This window comes from Eschrichtius robustus, chromosome 11 (assembly GCF_028021215.1).
Source record: "Eschrichtius robustus isolate mEscRob2 chromosome 11, mEscRob2.pri, whole genome shotgun sequence".
NCBI classification, from domain to species: Eukaryota; Metazoa; Chordata; class Mammalia; order Artiodactyla; family Eschrichtiidae; genus Eschrichtius; species Eschrichtius robustus.
The window spans coordinates 66,988,864-67,004,156 of record NC_090834.1 but is presented as its reverse complement, the minus strand read 5'-3'; the positions used below and the strand labels follow the sequence as shown (position 1 = coordinate 67,004,156).

The 15,293-nt window shown below is 44.1% G+C and overlaps 1 protein-coding gene across 2 annotated transcripts in view; it reads left to right on the top strand.

Annotated features, from left to right (window-relative positions):
• SCUBE2 (signal peptide, CUB domain and EGF like domain containing 2) overlaps positions 1-15,293 on the top strand; it is a 69,862-nt gene that overhangs the window by 13,839 nt on the left and 40,730 nt on the right. For both annotated transcript variants that reach the window (XM_068555908.1, XM_068555907.1), the window contains exons 5-10: positions 3,100-3,225; positions 5,599-5,715; positions 6,448-6,537; positions 11,314-11,430; positions 12,389-12,511; positions 14,939-15,055. In XM_068555908.1, coding sequence (XP_068412009.1) covers positions 3,100-3,225; positions 5,599-5,715; positions 6,448-6,537; positions 11,314-11,430; positions 12,389-12,511; positions 14,939-15,055 — 690 coding nt within the window. The remainder of the gene's footprint in view (positions 1-3,099; positions 3,226-5,598; positions 5,716-6,447; positions 6,538-11,313; positions 11,431-12,388; positions 12,512-14,938; positions 15,056-15,293) is intronic.

Here is a 15,293-nt window from a genome sequence, read left to right as displayed (position 1 = left end):
CAGACATTCTTAGAACCCCTGAAGAGTATTTAAAACGAGCATATTTGTCTGGAGCTAAAAACCAAAATGCAAGAATTTGAGTTGTGGTCTGGAAGCACTCTCTGTGATTTTCTGTTGTGTTTCAACCTGATTGCTGGGCAAATTCACGGCAGCGTGAGCCAGCAGATTGGAGCGGTCTGCAGCTGCCCCCTTCCATCCTAGGGTTTTAACTCTTCAAATAGAGCCATCTGTAAACAGTGTTCCTGTAGGGTTTCCTCCTTGATGTGCATATTAAACCCTTAGAAACTGTATTAAAATAGACGTTAAAACCCACAGCTGATACTCTGAAGATGGTTGAAAGAAGGTAAACACCGCAAGCTAGTATTTTCTAGTGTAGCTGTTGTTGTTTTTAATAATTATTTACTAAATGTTCTTTAATGTAGGGGATCTTAATAGCTGATTCTGAGAGAAACTCAAGCTATTGTGTTTTTTTCATCCTTAGAGACCCCAAAGCTCTGATAAAGAGACTGTGTGTTTTCACCCATGTAATGGGGGTAGGCTAGAGGGAGACACACCACCCCAGCCTGCCTTTGTGCCTATTCATGGGAGCTCAGGCTCTCAAAATGAGCATTCCTCTTTTGTTTTGTCCACTCCGAGAGTATTTTTAGATGTTTGCACTGCTGCCTTTTTAGAGTAGTAAGGAAGGTGTCAGGTTAGTGAGGAAGAGGCTGTGCTCTCAGCAGAGGCTGTTTCCCCCTTTTCTTGCCCTATTTGCAAGGCATATTTTTATTTGGTTTCCAGAAATATTCTTCAGTGAGACCCTCAGCCTGGGGACCACCAGAATGGGATATTTCTCACATTTCTGAGCTGTTTCCTTCCTGGTGAACTAACGACCAGAAACAGGACTGCCAGGGCAGTTTCTGGGGGAGCCAGAACCATAGCTGGGCCTCCCAGTTTGGACCAGATCCATCTGCCACCCCTAGCAGTGACCTTGTTTTGAGCCAGGAGACTGTGAAAAGCTTCGGGGTCACCTCTTAAAAAGCCCTTAGCATTTCCAGAGCCATTTAAACCTCCGATGTCTCCTGGTAACTTTAGGTCTTGCTTGATATGATATGACATCAGGGGGCAACTTCTTTGTATCACCATGGTATCTGGCACACAGTCAGTTCTTACTAAATATCTCTTGTGTAAATGGATTGCCCTGAGGCAGTAAAGGTCACTTTGCAAATGTCTGAACAGACTTGTAAACAGAATGAAAAAGAAAAAGAGGAGGAAGAAGCAGCTGACCTGTTTAGGAGTGTACCTCGCAGATGTTACTGCTGCCTTTTCTTGGGCACTGTTACGCTTACCCTTGGGTGCTCCTGGACCCTATTATTTCAAATGTTCTGCTGATCCAAGAACAAAGGTAATGCTTGCTGGGCCTTCCTAGGAGGACAGGACACTGCTTCTGGAGGCAACTCTTACCTTCTGTGCCATCTTATTACTGGGAGCAAATAACACCTTCAGAAGTCACCGGCCAGAGCAAAGAGAGAGCTTTCCACTGACCCCGTGCAAGCTTCTTTCTGTGTTAATTGACAGCAGCCCTTGGCATGGGTGAATGAATCCCAGCAACTTCCAGCAGATTGAGTGGTGGAGTTCAAACAGCTTGTAACTGTCAGATAAAAAACAAGATAGTTTTAAGAGAATATGGGATGTATTAACTGTTGCTCTGTCTTTTGGAATAGGAATGACATCTGTTTGTATTAAAACAATCATTCCAGTTAAGCACAGATCAACGGCCCCATGGTGAGAACTGGAGAGAAATGACTTTTGACTTCATTAGAACCAATTGGCTAAGGTTTTAGGGGCACAATACGGAACAGTATTGGATCCTAGCGAAGCTGAATGAAAGCTTTTTGTACTCATGTTAAAACAGTGCCACTTCCAGTATTAGAAAATGTCTTGTTAGTGGAGAATCAATGAGAACAAAATCCCTACTCTTAAAGATGTTTTAGAGTTAACATTGCACAAATGCAAAGAAGCATCACATGAATACGTACTTATTAATGTTGTACAAACCAAGGAGAGGTTTTGAGTTTACTCTTGGGTTTGATAACAGTTCCTTCAGAGTGCTGGGAGGCGGCAGAGCCCCCTAAAGAATTGGTACTGAGAAGAGGCCTGATGCTGGCAAACCACACAGGTGTCTACTTTGCTATGACCCCATCATTTAGATGCATGTTAAACCATCCAGGAAAATAACCCCCTTTCCTACCACAGTTACCACGAGATCGGGCCTAATGAAAATTACAGTATACTTGAGAAGGATTTTACAGCAGCAGAAGGAAACCACATATATGAGGTCTCTCTCTGTTCTCTCTGCTGTTGTCCTCCAAGCCCACTGAGGGAGGGCCCAGGGACTAACTGAAGGTGGTCACATAAGAGAGGTCCCTGGGCAGGTGTCCATGGGGTGATGCTGAAATACAGTAGTCACAGTCACCTCCAAAGTGTGGATTGGGTGGGGGTAGAGTGGAGGGTTGAAATTTTCTGAAAGTCATCTTCAAGAATATGTGAAAAGGTTGGGAATCTTCATCAGTCTATCTGCAGATTTTTGTAGAGAGATTCTCCTTTTCTGTTTGTATTCTTGATCAGCATGGGTAACAACATGACAGAGATAAGAGTCTGAGGACATGTTCCTGGGGTCCACAGGTTCTGATTCCACACCCAACAGCTCCTGGTGGGTACTTTCTTTTTTTTTTTTTTAAAGTTTTTTGGCCACGCCATGCGGGATCTTAGTTTCCCGACCAGGGACTCAACCCGGGCCCTCGGCAGTGAAAGCTCAGAGTCCTACCCACTGGACCACCAGGGAATTCCCTCCTGGTGGGTACTTTCTTTTCAGTGTATTGGGAGAGCTCCTACCTCTTTAGGGGAATTGAAACATCCTATCTCTTGGGTGACATAAGAAAGTTTTCGTATCTCTGTTAAATGACCTGGCTTCATTTGAATGACGTACTCTTTTAAAACGTGGGACTGATGGACACCCAGGCAGGCAGGTCTGTGGCCCACCCCCCAGACCCTTGCCTCACTCCCGGGGTCAGGATTCTGTTGCAACCTGGTCACTGGCTGCGTGCTGCTGTTTTGCAGAGGGTCTGAGCTGCATGAATAAGAATCACGGCTGTAGTCACATCTGCAAGGAGGCCCCGAGGGGCAGCGTGGCCTGCGAGTGCAGGCCTGGTTTTGAGCTGGCCAAGAACCAGAGAGACTGCACCTGTAAGTACAGACTGGCACACAGCTGTGCTGGGAACCATCCTACCCCAGAGGTTGTCTTGTGCAGCCCAGCACCAGAAACATCAGGGAAGGCAGTCACGTGAGATATTGAGGGTGATCTCCTGTAGGGAAGGGAAATGATGTTTTCTAAAAGAACCAGTCGGAAGGAAATAACACTCAGGAGTAAGGAGTGTGAATGTTGGGGGCCAGGTCTCTCTGTTCCCATAGAATAGAGTCAAATTTCCTCATCTGGCAGCTCTTTGGTACCTGATTCCCGCTTCTTACACAAGCCTCATCAGCCTCCTTTCTCCAGACACCAAACTCCTGGCTTTTGGAGAAAGCCTCCATTCTTTCATGCCTCCAAGGCTTTTCCAAGCCTTCCTTCCTTCCTAGCTTGGTGAATTCTCACTCAATTTTTAATCTCCTGCCTAACTTCTAATCATGATAAAGATAATAGCTACTTTGGGGGAGCATTTATTATGTGCAAAGCCTTGTCTAAAGAGGTGCCATATTGCATTTAATTCTTACAGTCACCACCTTATGAGCTAAGTGGAGAAAATCGTGGAGAAGGTAAAGCTACAAGGTCACACAGGAAGTAAGTGGCAAATGTAGGATTCACACGTAGGCCTGCCTAACTGTAAGGCTTGTGCTCCTAGTCACCATGCTACATGACCTCAGAAGCCTTCCCCGATGGCCTCAGACAAGGCAGCCAGTTTGTATTTTGGCGCCCATAGCGCTGTTTATTCCTCGATGATAGCACGTGGCACTCTGGGGTTGAATCGTGTGTTTGATTCAACCACACGACTGGGTTGAATCTGGGGTTGAATTTATGTGTCTGTCTCCCCAACTATGAGCCCCACCAATTCAGGGATCTTGTCTTATTTTTGCCTCTCAGTCTTCCCCTGGATGTGCTCAATCCACATTTGTTTAATGGATGAGTCAATGAATGGTGTACACAGTCCAGATGCAGCTGCCACATGATGAGGAAACACAATAATAGCTCCAATGGGTAATAGGAAACAACCGGCCATTAAAGGTGCTTCTAAAACCACTATTTACGCCAGAGGAAACACTGAGGGTTTCCCTGTAGGAACTCTTCCCAAAGTCGTGGACCCTCTAGAAGACGCCTGCAGTTTGCTGGGGATGGTTGTTTACAGTGCATAGACCTCAGTGGTTAAGAGAAGGAGAGGCAGTTTCGTCGGTGAGAGACTTCTCTCCGTTGTCTCCATTGCAAACCAGAGTGCAACCTCAAAGCCTGACAAACCAGGGCTGATGCCACTGTCACCAACAACAGGTTCTGACAGCCTCACAGGGCCCCTAAAAGTGGGGCTGGCTCCAGCTGTCTTCAAAAGGAGGACCCAGGTCTCCACAGGAGAGTCACCTGTGGAGTGAGAATCAGCATTTTACAGCTTTTTGGGAGCCAGTAGAATACCTGAAAACTTATTTTTAAAAATTTAAAAAGTTTTTAAGGTATCACTGCTCAAATAATATTATAAGATTATATTCAGATATTATAAAACTTGAGGATATAATAAAGAAAAAATCCAGAATTCCACCACATAATCAGTTGTTTTGCTTTTTTCATATTCCTATTTTGTTGTTGATATGCATACACAATTTTTACACAGCTATAGTCACAGAACAGTTTTTTCTCACAGCGCAAATATGTTTTCAGTTCTTTTAAATTAGGAAATTAAAAATGGTTGTGTAAGAATTTAAACAGTCCAAAGAAACATATAACATTTCCCCCTTTTCCTTTGCCATTTCCTTTGCCAGAGGTAACCACTGTTGAGTTTGATGAATAGATAGTTTTGTAGTTGGCTTTTTTTCCCCCTTGGCTTGTCATCGATGTGTTCATACATAGTCTTTGTAATTATTGGTTAATGTTGCATTAACTGTGTGCAAAGAGTCATCATTTCCTCTGATTATCCTCCCTTTTAACTAATCCAGATGGAATCTGATGAGAGAAATCCTGACATATACATGCAAATTAAATATTGCCTGTTCCAGACGTAAAGTGTTACAGCATTTCCAAACGCCCTAGTACTTCTCGTGATAGAGCAAAGCAGTAGTTTGGAATCTTTTGGTATAATTTCCTTTAAATAGTGAAAAATCTCCCCTGACCTTCCCATGTCTATCTTTCTGTATAACGTTGCTCAAATCTGTCGTTCAGCGTTTCTACAAGTCATATTGTGACTACCTGTTGATATAGACAGGGACGTGGTCTGAGTCAAGGTTCTCTCTTTTATGCACAATTCCTAGCACATGCTAGGTGCTCGAATACTTCCTGAATGAAAATCAGAGGTCTTCTGGAACAAACACAGCCTCAGTTGTGGAAATCTCCGTGCTTTATGGTTTGATTCATTTTCCTTTCAGTGACCTGTAACCATGGAAACGGTGGATGCCATCACTCCTGTGAGGACACTGCAGAAGGCCCAGAGTGTAGCTGCCATCCCCAGTACAAGATGCACACGGATGGAAGGAGCTGCCTTGGTGAATGGTGACCCCAACACTGGGTTAGGGTCTTCCCCAGCCTGCTCACCCCAACCCAGCCCTAACCCTAACGATTAATATTGTTTAGTACTAAAGGCAGGGTGTTTCCAGTGCATATGCCCTCAAGCATGTCCCATGCTGCCTCACATGTGGCAGTGGAAGTAGTCCAGGCCCGGACTGGGGGCCCCTTTCTCCCTGTGAGACCGTGGAAAGCCCTTTTTCCTCTCCTGGACTAGGCTGCTCCTGAAGCTGGTATTCTGGAGATCGGAACAACACATCCCAAGAGGCCAGGGTAACGCAAAGTTAAAGCTAGCTGTTCATGGTGACAGGTGGCGTTTGCCATCAGCAGCAGCCAGGGTTGCATATTTCTGGTGGGATGTCTGCCTGCCCTGCCCTTCATGGCGTGTTCTTTGCTAGCTCCATTTCAGATGTTCCCCAATCCAAGATTCTTTCTGTCCTGGACTGAGGGTTCTGGAGTGAATCTGAAGCTTGCATTCCCCAAGGTCTCTGGTTAGTACAGTAGAATAAAAAAAATCTTTTCCATATTTAATGTCTATTAAGGCTCTGAGGCCATTTAGCACAGAGCCTCATTACAACATATTTTTATTGAATGAACAGAGTCACATTTCTCACATTGTTCTCATGTCTGGGATTTCCACAGAAGTGGTTGTGCAGGGGATGAACAATCTGACTCATTCAGTCTGAGAACTGTGCTGTTTGCATCTCTTGCAGAGCGAGAGGACGCTGCCCCGGAGGTGATGGAGAGCAATGCCACATCCGTGGCGGATGGGGATAAACGGGTGAAACGGCGGCTGCTCATGGGTAGGCGCCTCCCCCGCCCTCCTCCACCACTGATGTTGTCCCTTTCCCTCCCCAACTTAACTGCATCAGACCTGAACCTGGGGCCCATGTGCCCTCAGACCAGCTGGATTAGAGTCAGCAGCTCCTGTCCAGCCAGGGTGTGTCTGTTCTCCACTCACTGCTATTGCTTAGTCACCATCCAGGACCCCTGGTATTGTGGGAAGAGCGCCGGCCCAGCCATCAGCATAACTGGGTTAGCGTCATAACGCTGCTGATACTTGCGCTGAGACTTGGGCAAACTGTCCCGAGCCGCTGTGTCCTGGTCTTCCTCTAAAATGGATGTAATACAGTCGACCTCTTAGGGTTATCAGGAAGCTCGATTAAGACAATAATGTGCAAAAGTGCCCAGAGTCCGCTGTCTGGGACTTAGTGGGTGGTCAGTGCATGTCAGACCACCCCCCCTCTGAGTAACTGTGACGAGAGAGGCATTGTGGGCAGCCCCTATTTAGCATATGGCAATTTGGCCGGGTTTTTGTCCACTGAGTCTTCTATTTCGGACTCAGCCCATGTTAATGGCAGAAGAGATGAATGGAGAAGAGTGGCACTTGGCTGGGGACACAGGAAGGTCTGGCAGCCGGTCTGCTGGAGCTGGAGGTGACTGCAGACATTCAGCAGTGGCTGGGAGGGAGGGCATCAGATCATCTGACGTTATTATTCTGGAGAAAGCTCGGCCTGGCCTCAACAAAACTGATCTTTCGATAGCTTCTGGATTTAATAGGTAAGATATTAAGCAGCCATTGATTACCAGGCAGGTGACATTTCTGAGCTCTTTTCTGCCCTATTAAAATTATTATTTTTAATTGCCTTAAAATAGTACATATGAATAATATAAAAACCTTAAAAACTTAATTAGTACTATTAAGCTTGTAATGCAATACATCATTTCCCTGTCTCCTAACTAGCCATTTGCCAGGGGCCACAATTTTCAATTCTCCTAGTTGTTTCTTCTTCTCCTGACTCCCCCTCCCACATGTTTCTGAAAAGGGACGTGTATACAGTTATTTCTTTTTTTATAAATTTATTTATTTTTGGCTGTGTTGGGTCTTCGTTGCTGTGTGCGGGCTTTTCTTTAGTTGCAGCGAGCGGGGGCTACTCTTTGTTGCAGTGCGCGGGCTTCTCGTTGCGGTGGCTTCTCTTGTTGCAGAGCACAGGCTCTAGGCACACGGGCTTCTATAGTTGTGGCATGCGGGCTCAGTAGTTGTGGCATGCGGGCTCAGTAGTTGTGGCTCACAGGCTCTAGAGCGCAGGCTCAGTAGTTGTGGCACATGGGCTTAGTTGCTCCGCGGCATGTGGGATCTTCCCAGACCAGGGCTCGAACCTGTATCCCCTGCATTGGCAGGCAGATTCTTAACCACTGCACCACCAGGGAAGTCCTACAGTTATTTCTTGATGTGTCAGGTTTTATTTGTTTTGTTTTGTTTTTGTTTTTGTTGGCCGCACTGCACGGCTTGTTGGATCTTAGTTCCCCGACCAGGGATTGAACCTGCGACCTCGGCAATGAGAGTGCGGAGTCTTAATCACTGGACCGCCGGGGAATTCCTTTGATGTGTCAGTTTTAGATATTAGCTTCTGACTTCCTACCACAGAAGACTAAGTTATATCTCTCTTCTGTCCCCCTCCCCCACACCCTTAATATAGTTTTATCACAATTTACATATTATGAATATCTAAATATGATTCACCCCTGAGTCATGTGATGTGCTATGCTCATATTTTCTTTGTTTGCTTAGTTTTCTTAGTACCTCTTACCAAGTTTTTTGCAATTTTCTGGCAGAGCTCTAAAACCTTTACAATGTGTTCAAATACAGCAGGTAACTTATCAATTCTACTTTCTTCTTAAAAAGTCTCTTCTGAGGCTTCCACCCTGCTCTAGCAGGGCCTGAATCCTGGGCCAGCTGCACATCTGTCATCCTGGCCTTTCCCTGAGCGACAGCCTGGGAATTCCCTTGCCCATGCTCCTGTTTTGGTGGATCCCATGTCTTCTCTTTTGTTAGTTTACATGGGTAGATATAGATTTTTTAAAAACTTTGCATACCTGAAAATGCCTTTATAGTCTACCTTCACCCTTTCTTGAGAATTTGGCTCAGGATAGAATTCAAAGTTGGGAAAAATATTCCATCAGAGTTTTGAATAGCGCTCTATTGTTTTGAGCATTCAGTGTTCTTTCAAGAAGTCTAAGTCACTTTTATTCTTGATTCTTTGTATGGAACCTACGAGAGCTTCTCTCTGGATGTTCTCAGGGTCCCCTTTTTGTCCCTGCTGATCTGAAATTTCACAACAATGTCCACACTGTGGGATTTGTCCCACTTGTTATTCTGAGCACTCAGTAGGCCTTTTCAAGAGGGGCATTCGCATCCCCTGGTTCCAAGAAATTTTCTTATATTTTTCTTTTGATAACTTTCTTCACTTTTCTCTTTCTCTCTGCGACTCCTATTAGCTGGCTGTTGTAATTCCTGGATTGCTCCTCTAATTTTCTTCTTTTTCTCTTCTTGATATTTTTGTTCTACTTTCTAGGAGATCTTTCATTTTTTTCTTCTAATCCTTCTATAGGGTTCTTTTTAAATTTCAGCTTTCATATTTTAATTTTTTAAGAATTTTACTTTGGTCTTTTGTTGTAGGGACCTGTTCTTATTTCATGGATGCTTTTCTTACCTCCCTGAGGAAATTAATAAGATTTTCTAACTTCTCTGTTGTTCCCTGTATTATCTTTGTTTCCCCCCAGGTTCCTTTTCCCTTGTTTGTTTGATTTGGTGTATTTATTTCATACTAGAGGCTTTTCTGAAATGTCCGGTGATCCTTGGCTGACTTTTCTTACTTAATAGTGGAATATTGAAAAGCCACTTGGATATTCTGTCAACTGGTGGGCTTTATGCTTGGTTGACTAGGCAGTGGCTTAGTCATTTCATTTGGAGATCTTCAAATGCCAGAATCTATAGGTCTTTTCACTTGGGCCGGTCAGTTTGGCTGGAGAGGAATCCTTCAGTCTCCTGCTGAGGGGATTTAGGCTTGGCTGCCAGTGTCCTGGGAACTGGGGTGCAGAGAGGGTGAAAGTTTGAGATGTCTCTTTTCACAGTATAGACTTTCACCTGACAGCGCCTCCTCTGCTGTTACTGGTGCCCTTTTCCAGAGAAGAAATTTGTCTGCTTTAGTCCAAATAGGGATGTGCTGTGGACTGTGGAATTAAGATGGGGATCTGGGAGCCTATTTGTTATACAGACTCTCAATCAATCTTCCTATTTTTAACTCCATCCTCACCTCTGCCTCTAGACTAACTTTAGTACCTCCAGTCCCTTAGCCTCTCTGGGATTCTGTGGCTCAGATGAGCTTACCACTTGTTGGCATCACTCTGCAGACTGCTAGGTTTTTTTAAAAAATAAATTTAATTTATTTATTTTATTTTTATTTATTTTTGGCTGTGTTGGGTCTTCGTTGCTGCGTGCAGGCTTTCTCTAGTTGTGGCGAGCAGGGGCTACTCTTTGTTGAGGTGCACGGGCTTCTTGTTGCGGTGGCTTCTCTTGCTGTGGAGCATGGGCTCTAGCGCACGTGGGCTTCAGCAGTTGTGGCACACAGGCTCAGTAGTTGTGGCTCACGCGCTCTAGAGCTCAGGCTCGGTAGCTGTGGCACACGGGCATAGTTGCTCCGTGGCATGTGGGATCTTCCCGGACCAGGGCTCAAACCCGTGTCCCCAGCACTGGCAGGCAGATTGTTAACCACTGCGCCACCAGGGAAGCCCCACTGCTAGGGTTTAACTTTCTGCTATGCCAGTTACTGTTCCTCCATTGACATGCCACTTCCAGAAGATTTGACATCTTTCATCTATTGTCTTTTATTTGTCCTTAAGGATTTATACTTTAAAAAATTTATTTACTCTCATTTTAATGAGGTTTGGCGAGGAAACAGAGGTAAACATACATGTTCTATCTGTCATAATTAATCAGAATTAAGTTTGCCTTCCCCCACCCCCGAGGCTTTACAGAGGTAGCTATGGAAGTAAAATCAGTTTCTGGATGCCTAAGTGCTAACCGTTGAATGAATGTTGAATAACATTTGTGTATTACTTGGAATTCATGCATGATAAACAGAAATAGAAGGCCATTAGCTTGTTGTTCTTCATCTCTATAGATATGATTTAACAATTGCGGCTGCTTTTTCATGTAACTATGACAGGTCTTTCTCCTTTCAAGGAAAGGTAAACTTCTAATCTGAGTTACTTGGCAGTTGCCAGGAGGAAGTCATTGGTCTGCGGCAAGGGAATGGATGGGGTGGGCGATGTTTACCCTCTCTTGCTTTGCCCATTACACATGGTGAATAGAGAAGGTTCAGGATAGAGGAAGGAACATCCCCCTTTGCTCTGTTTTGCATTCACATCTAGGCTGCTAGATGTGGTCATACTTGCAGGTCACTGGCTGTCGATCAACAGGAACTTTTAGTAGCTTCAAATCTGCCACTAAAAAGGCTCAGCAGGTTGGCAGAGGCATCTTTCCCCCTCTCTCACCCTGTCAGGCTTCCTCGGGAGGTGTCACTTATTTAGATGGGTGCAGGGCGGAGCTGCCCCTGTCCTCCCTCTAGCTCACCTGAGGGTGGCAGAGGCTTGCGATGTGACCATGAGGACCCCACACGCTTCCTGACTCTCATGAATTTTTGTCAAGTATTAACACTGCACCAATACCCCTTTCTTCCCAGCTGTGTGAGTACTTCTTTAGGAGGCTAACTGCCTTTTTCTTACCTCCGTGGCAGAAACGTGTGCTGTCAACAATGGAGGCTGCGATCGCACCTGTAAGGATACTTCGACAGGTGTTCATTGCAGTTGTCCCGTCGGATTCAGTCTCCAGTTGGATGGGAAGACCTGTAAAGGTAGCCTGTGCCTCTCCGTGCGGCTAATGTGTGGGAGTAAATGCAGCTCTTCCCCTCCACGCCTGCTGAGTGACTCCAGATTTGCTTATGATTCATATTGATCAAAAGGAAGCTTTTCTTCCCTGGGCTAGTAGAAGGTTGTAACTGAGTAAGCTTAACTAGAACCAGCTTAATTACACTAACTGTTGAGAAGGTCAGCTTCTACAAACATCAAATGATCCATTTCAGGCAGTGGCCTTATTAGAAGAGAGCAGTTGTTCAAGGGAACATTCATTTGCAGGAGATAATATCATCATATCATAAATAACAGCCTAGAGATTATCATATAAATAACAGCCAAGTTTGTTATCCAGAGAACAATGAATAACTGTACCATTAACTTGTACTGATGGATAGAGACCCCGATGACCTAGTATTTCATGGGCCAGAGTACAAAGGCTTAGTTTTTTAACGTGATAAAAAAGTAGATAAACAGTTACCAGATGAAACTGAGAAAAGATAAAATTAATTGAGTATCAGAAATCACTTAAAAGCATTGAGGCTATTTGATAGTGGTGTAATTTGCCAAAACAAATATTCTAGTTCCTTATAACTTTAATCATTAAACTGGAATGGGAAGTATAGGAAAGGAAGCCATCTTATCTTGAGAGACTTGTGCAAGGATGAGAATATAATAGGACATCACCGTTCTTTCCCATAGCTTGTTTCCTTGATGCTAGTCAAGGGAGGGGCAGTGTAAGTCAGAGTTCTCCAGGGGACCAGGCACTTGTCTTTCAAAATGGGTTAAGCCAGACAAGAGAACGTATGTAAGTTTAAAAACATCAGCAAACATCCTTAAATGCTTTTATGGGTCTGTTTTGTTTCAGAGAATAATGAAGCACACACAATAGCACTTCAGGGATTTGTGGATAACGAGGCAAGTATCGCTGTCTGATTTGCCGATGCTTGACTGTTACAGATATTGATGAGTGCCAGACGCGCAATGGAGGTTGCGATCATTTCTGCAAAAACACCGTGGGCAGTTTTGACTGCAGCTGCAAAAAGGGATTTAAATTATTAACAGATGAGAAGTCTTGCCAAGGTATGTGCTGAAACGTAGCTAGCTGTGCTGTGTAATGCCCACTGGTTGGATTGGAGAAGACGAAGCCCTGCTCGGGCAGAGACTGGCTCGCTGGGCTTCTCTACGGAGTCATTAATCCAACCTCCACCCTGTGCTTCACTTATTTCATCTGTTAAGTAAAAGAAAAACACTGAGGTAGCTCACAGGTATATTTTGGAAATTAAGCTGTTAATGATTAGAGAACACCTCAATGAACCCATGTGGTGTGATTACAGCGGAGCTCGCTGCTAGAAATGGAATGGATCACAGAATGCAAGCAGGGTTGCATTAGGCTGTTGAGATTATGAATAATTTTCCCTTTCTAAAATTCCCTTTAATGTTATGGATTTTCTAACAAAATTTGGTGACAAAAAGATGTTGATTTAGTTAACATACCTTTTCTCAGCAAAAAGTTGGGGTCAACCAGTTGGTCCCTTCCTTATAGGCCTTGTTTGAATGACCAGCCTTTGGTGTTTGGGGAGAGGGTAGGGGTGAGGGAGGGAAGGGATTAAGTGGAGGAAAGGCTGGGCAGTCCTTGGGCAGGATTTCAGACCCCTTCTCAGACACATCCTTCCCATATAAGGGGCGCAGCAAGGGAACTTCTCTGGGTAGCAGTTGTTGATATTAATAAGTGTTTTGCACAGTGATAAGCTGTTTTGGGTTGGGGGCATCATTTATATTTTCAGATGAGCACATTCTATGCCCCACTGATATATAGAAAGAAACTCTCAGGAAAGATGTGCTATCATTTATTTCTGATCCATTGCTGAGAATAAGAACAGCCTAACTTATTTTGTTAGAAATCCCAGAATTAAATCAAAATCAGAAAATAATATCTGATTTCACTTCATATAATAAAGATGCAACATTACCTTTTTATAATCTTATGGTGTGAATTAGGTTTCTCTCTTGGTTTTTTCTTCTTGGTACATAATTTGTCAGACACTTCACACCCTTTAAATTCAGCGAGTTCACTCTAGATGACTACTGCACAGTTTTCTTCTGTTTGACTTGGAAGGAAAATTTGCTGTTCCACATAATGTTTCATAATGTATAGAGCAAGAAATACTATTTAAGCTGTGTAAACACATTAAAAAGGAATTAGAAAAGCGATCTACTCATTTTTTGACAAAGCAAAAGCCTGTTGTGAGCAGCCAAAGTCAGCTACTGAACGAGCCCACTTTCTCGGTAACTGGCTGATATTAATAAAAGAATTCATAGAATGATATCAATTACTACAGAAGAACTGGACTTTTTCTCATTTTTCACTGATCAGTCTTGGTAGGACAAGTATTTACACAGAACAAACTTACTAAAGAAATTGTCAGGACTTCTGGGAAAAGTTACGGATGAAGAGGTTTTGTAAGATTTTGCCCTTTTTTATTTCGTGTTTTTCATTCCTCCAGTCCCTTCCAAATGTTTGTTTTTTATTAACATAGTTTCTCGTGGCACGTTTGGTGTTGAAAAGGGATCTAACAATGGTCTAGTTGGCTTCCACTGAGTCCTGCGCTGGTCCTGGTTTATCCATTTGGAGATAGAAGTCATAACTCGGTTAAAATCTTCCAAAGAGTTGAGGAAGTGAAGCACTGAGATTCTAGTGTACAGGAAAGATGTAAGAACCAGGCCAGGGAAGAAGAGATGATTAGACTGACAAATACAGCCTCCTGAGGCCAGTTTCCATGACCTTAAATGCAGCCAAGGATGCCTTCACGCTGAACCAGGAAGGGAGGGGCCCCCTGGGACTGAACCATGGGGGAGGAACAAAGCCAAGGGATTGGCCAAGAGGATCCTGTTTGGTGCTTAAGCACCACATTTCAGTGTCTGCAATAGAAAATTACTGAGGATATTAATGTTAATGCATTGTTTTAGTGCAGAGGGCATTAAAACCCAGGATCACCTGGCCTCCTGGGGCCAGAAGGTGGATTCTGGCAAGACCCAAAAGAGATAGGAGCTAGATTTATCTCCAGCTCAAGTGTTTTCTCCTTTTGATTGGCCATAGCTTATAAAATTACTATTGCTCCTTTACCAATTAGTAATAGAACAGTAATAATGCACAGGCAGCACCCTAATAGTTTACAAACACTTTTTAGTTATGTTATCTCATTTGACTTCATTTAAATATTTTAAATTATTCAGCCCTGCAGATAAGCGTGGGTGAGAGAGACCAACTGAGCTTTTAGGCAAGTGCAGTGTGCAACAGAATTTGGAAATAAGGGTCCTGGCTGTGAGTATACTTATTGTGGGCTGCTCAACACTTTGTTTAACACAAGTGAGCAGGGAGAACTGATAGATAATTTTCACTTTGTTGTTTTTGTTATTGGTCAGCAACTGGTGTTCTTATAAGTGTGTTCTTCTCTCCACTGTCCCTCAGAGTTGGTTTCAGCTCCCCTCTCCCTTTGACAATTACAGATGTGGATGAATGCTCTTTGGATAGGACCTGTGACCACAGCTGCGTCAACCACCCTGGCACGTTTGCATGTGCTTGCAACAAGGGGTACACCCTCTATGGCTTTACCCACTGTGGAGGTGAGTGGAATCCCTCTAGAGTTGGATGAGGCTGGGCCTTACTGCTAAGGTTTCCCCAGATCAGGGTCAGTTTTCCTACCTTGGGGGCTGAACCGGACATACCAGGCCCTATACAGTAGTAGGGAGTCCATCGACTCGAGGGAAGCAGCTGCTACGGGAAATCGTCCCACATTGATCCCTTTAACTCGTCAGGTGTGAAATGGAGCAGAGAGAAGAGCTGAGCTCTTTCAGCTGTGAA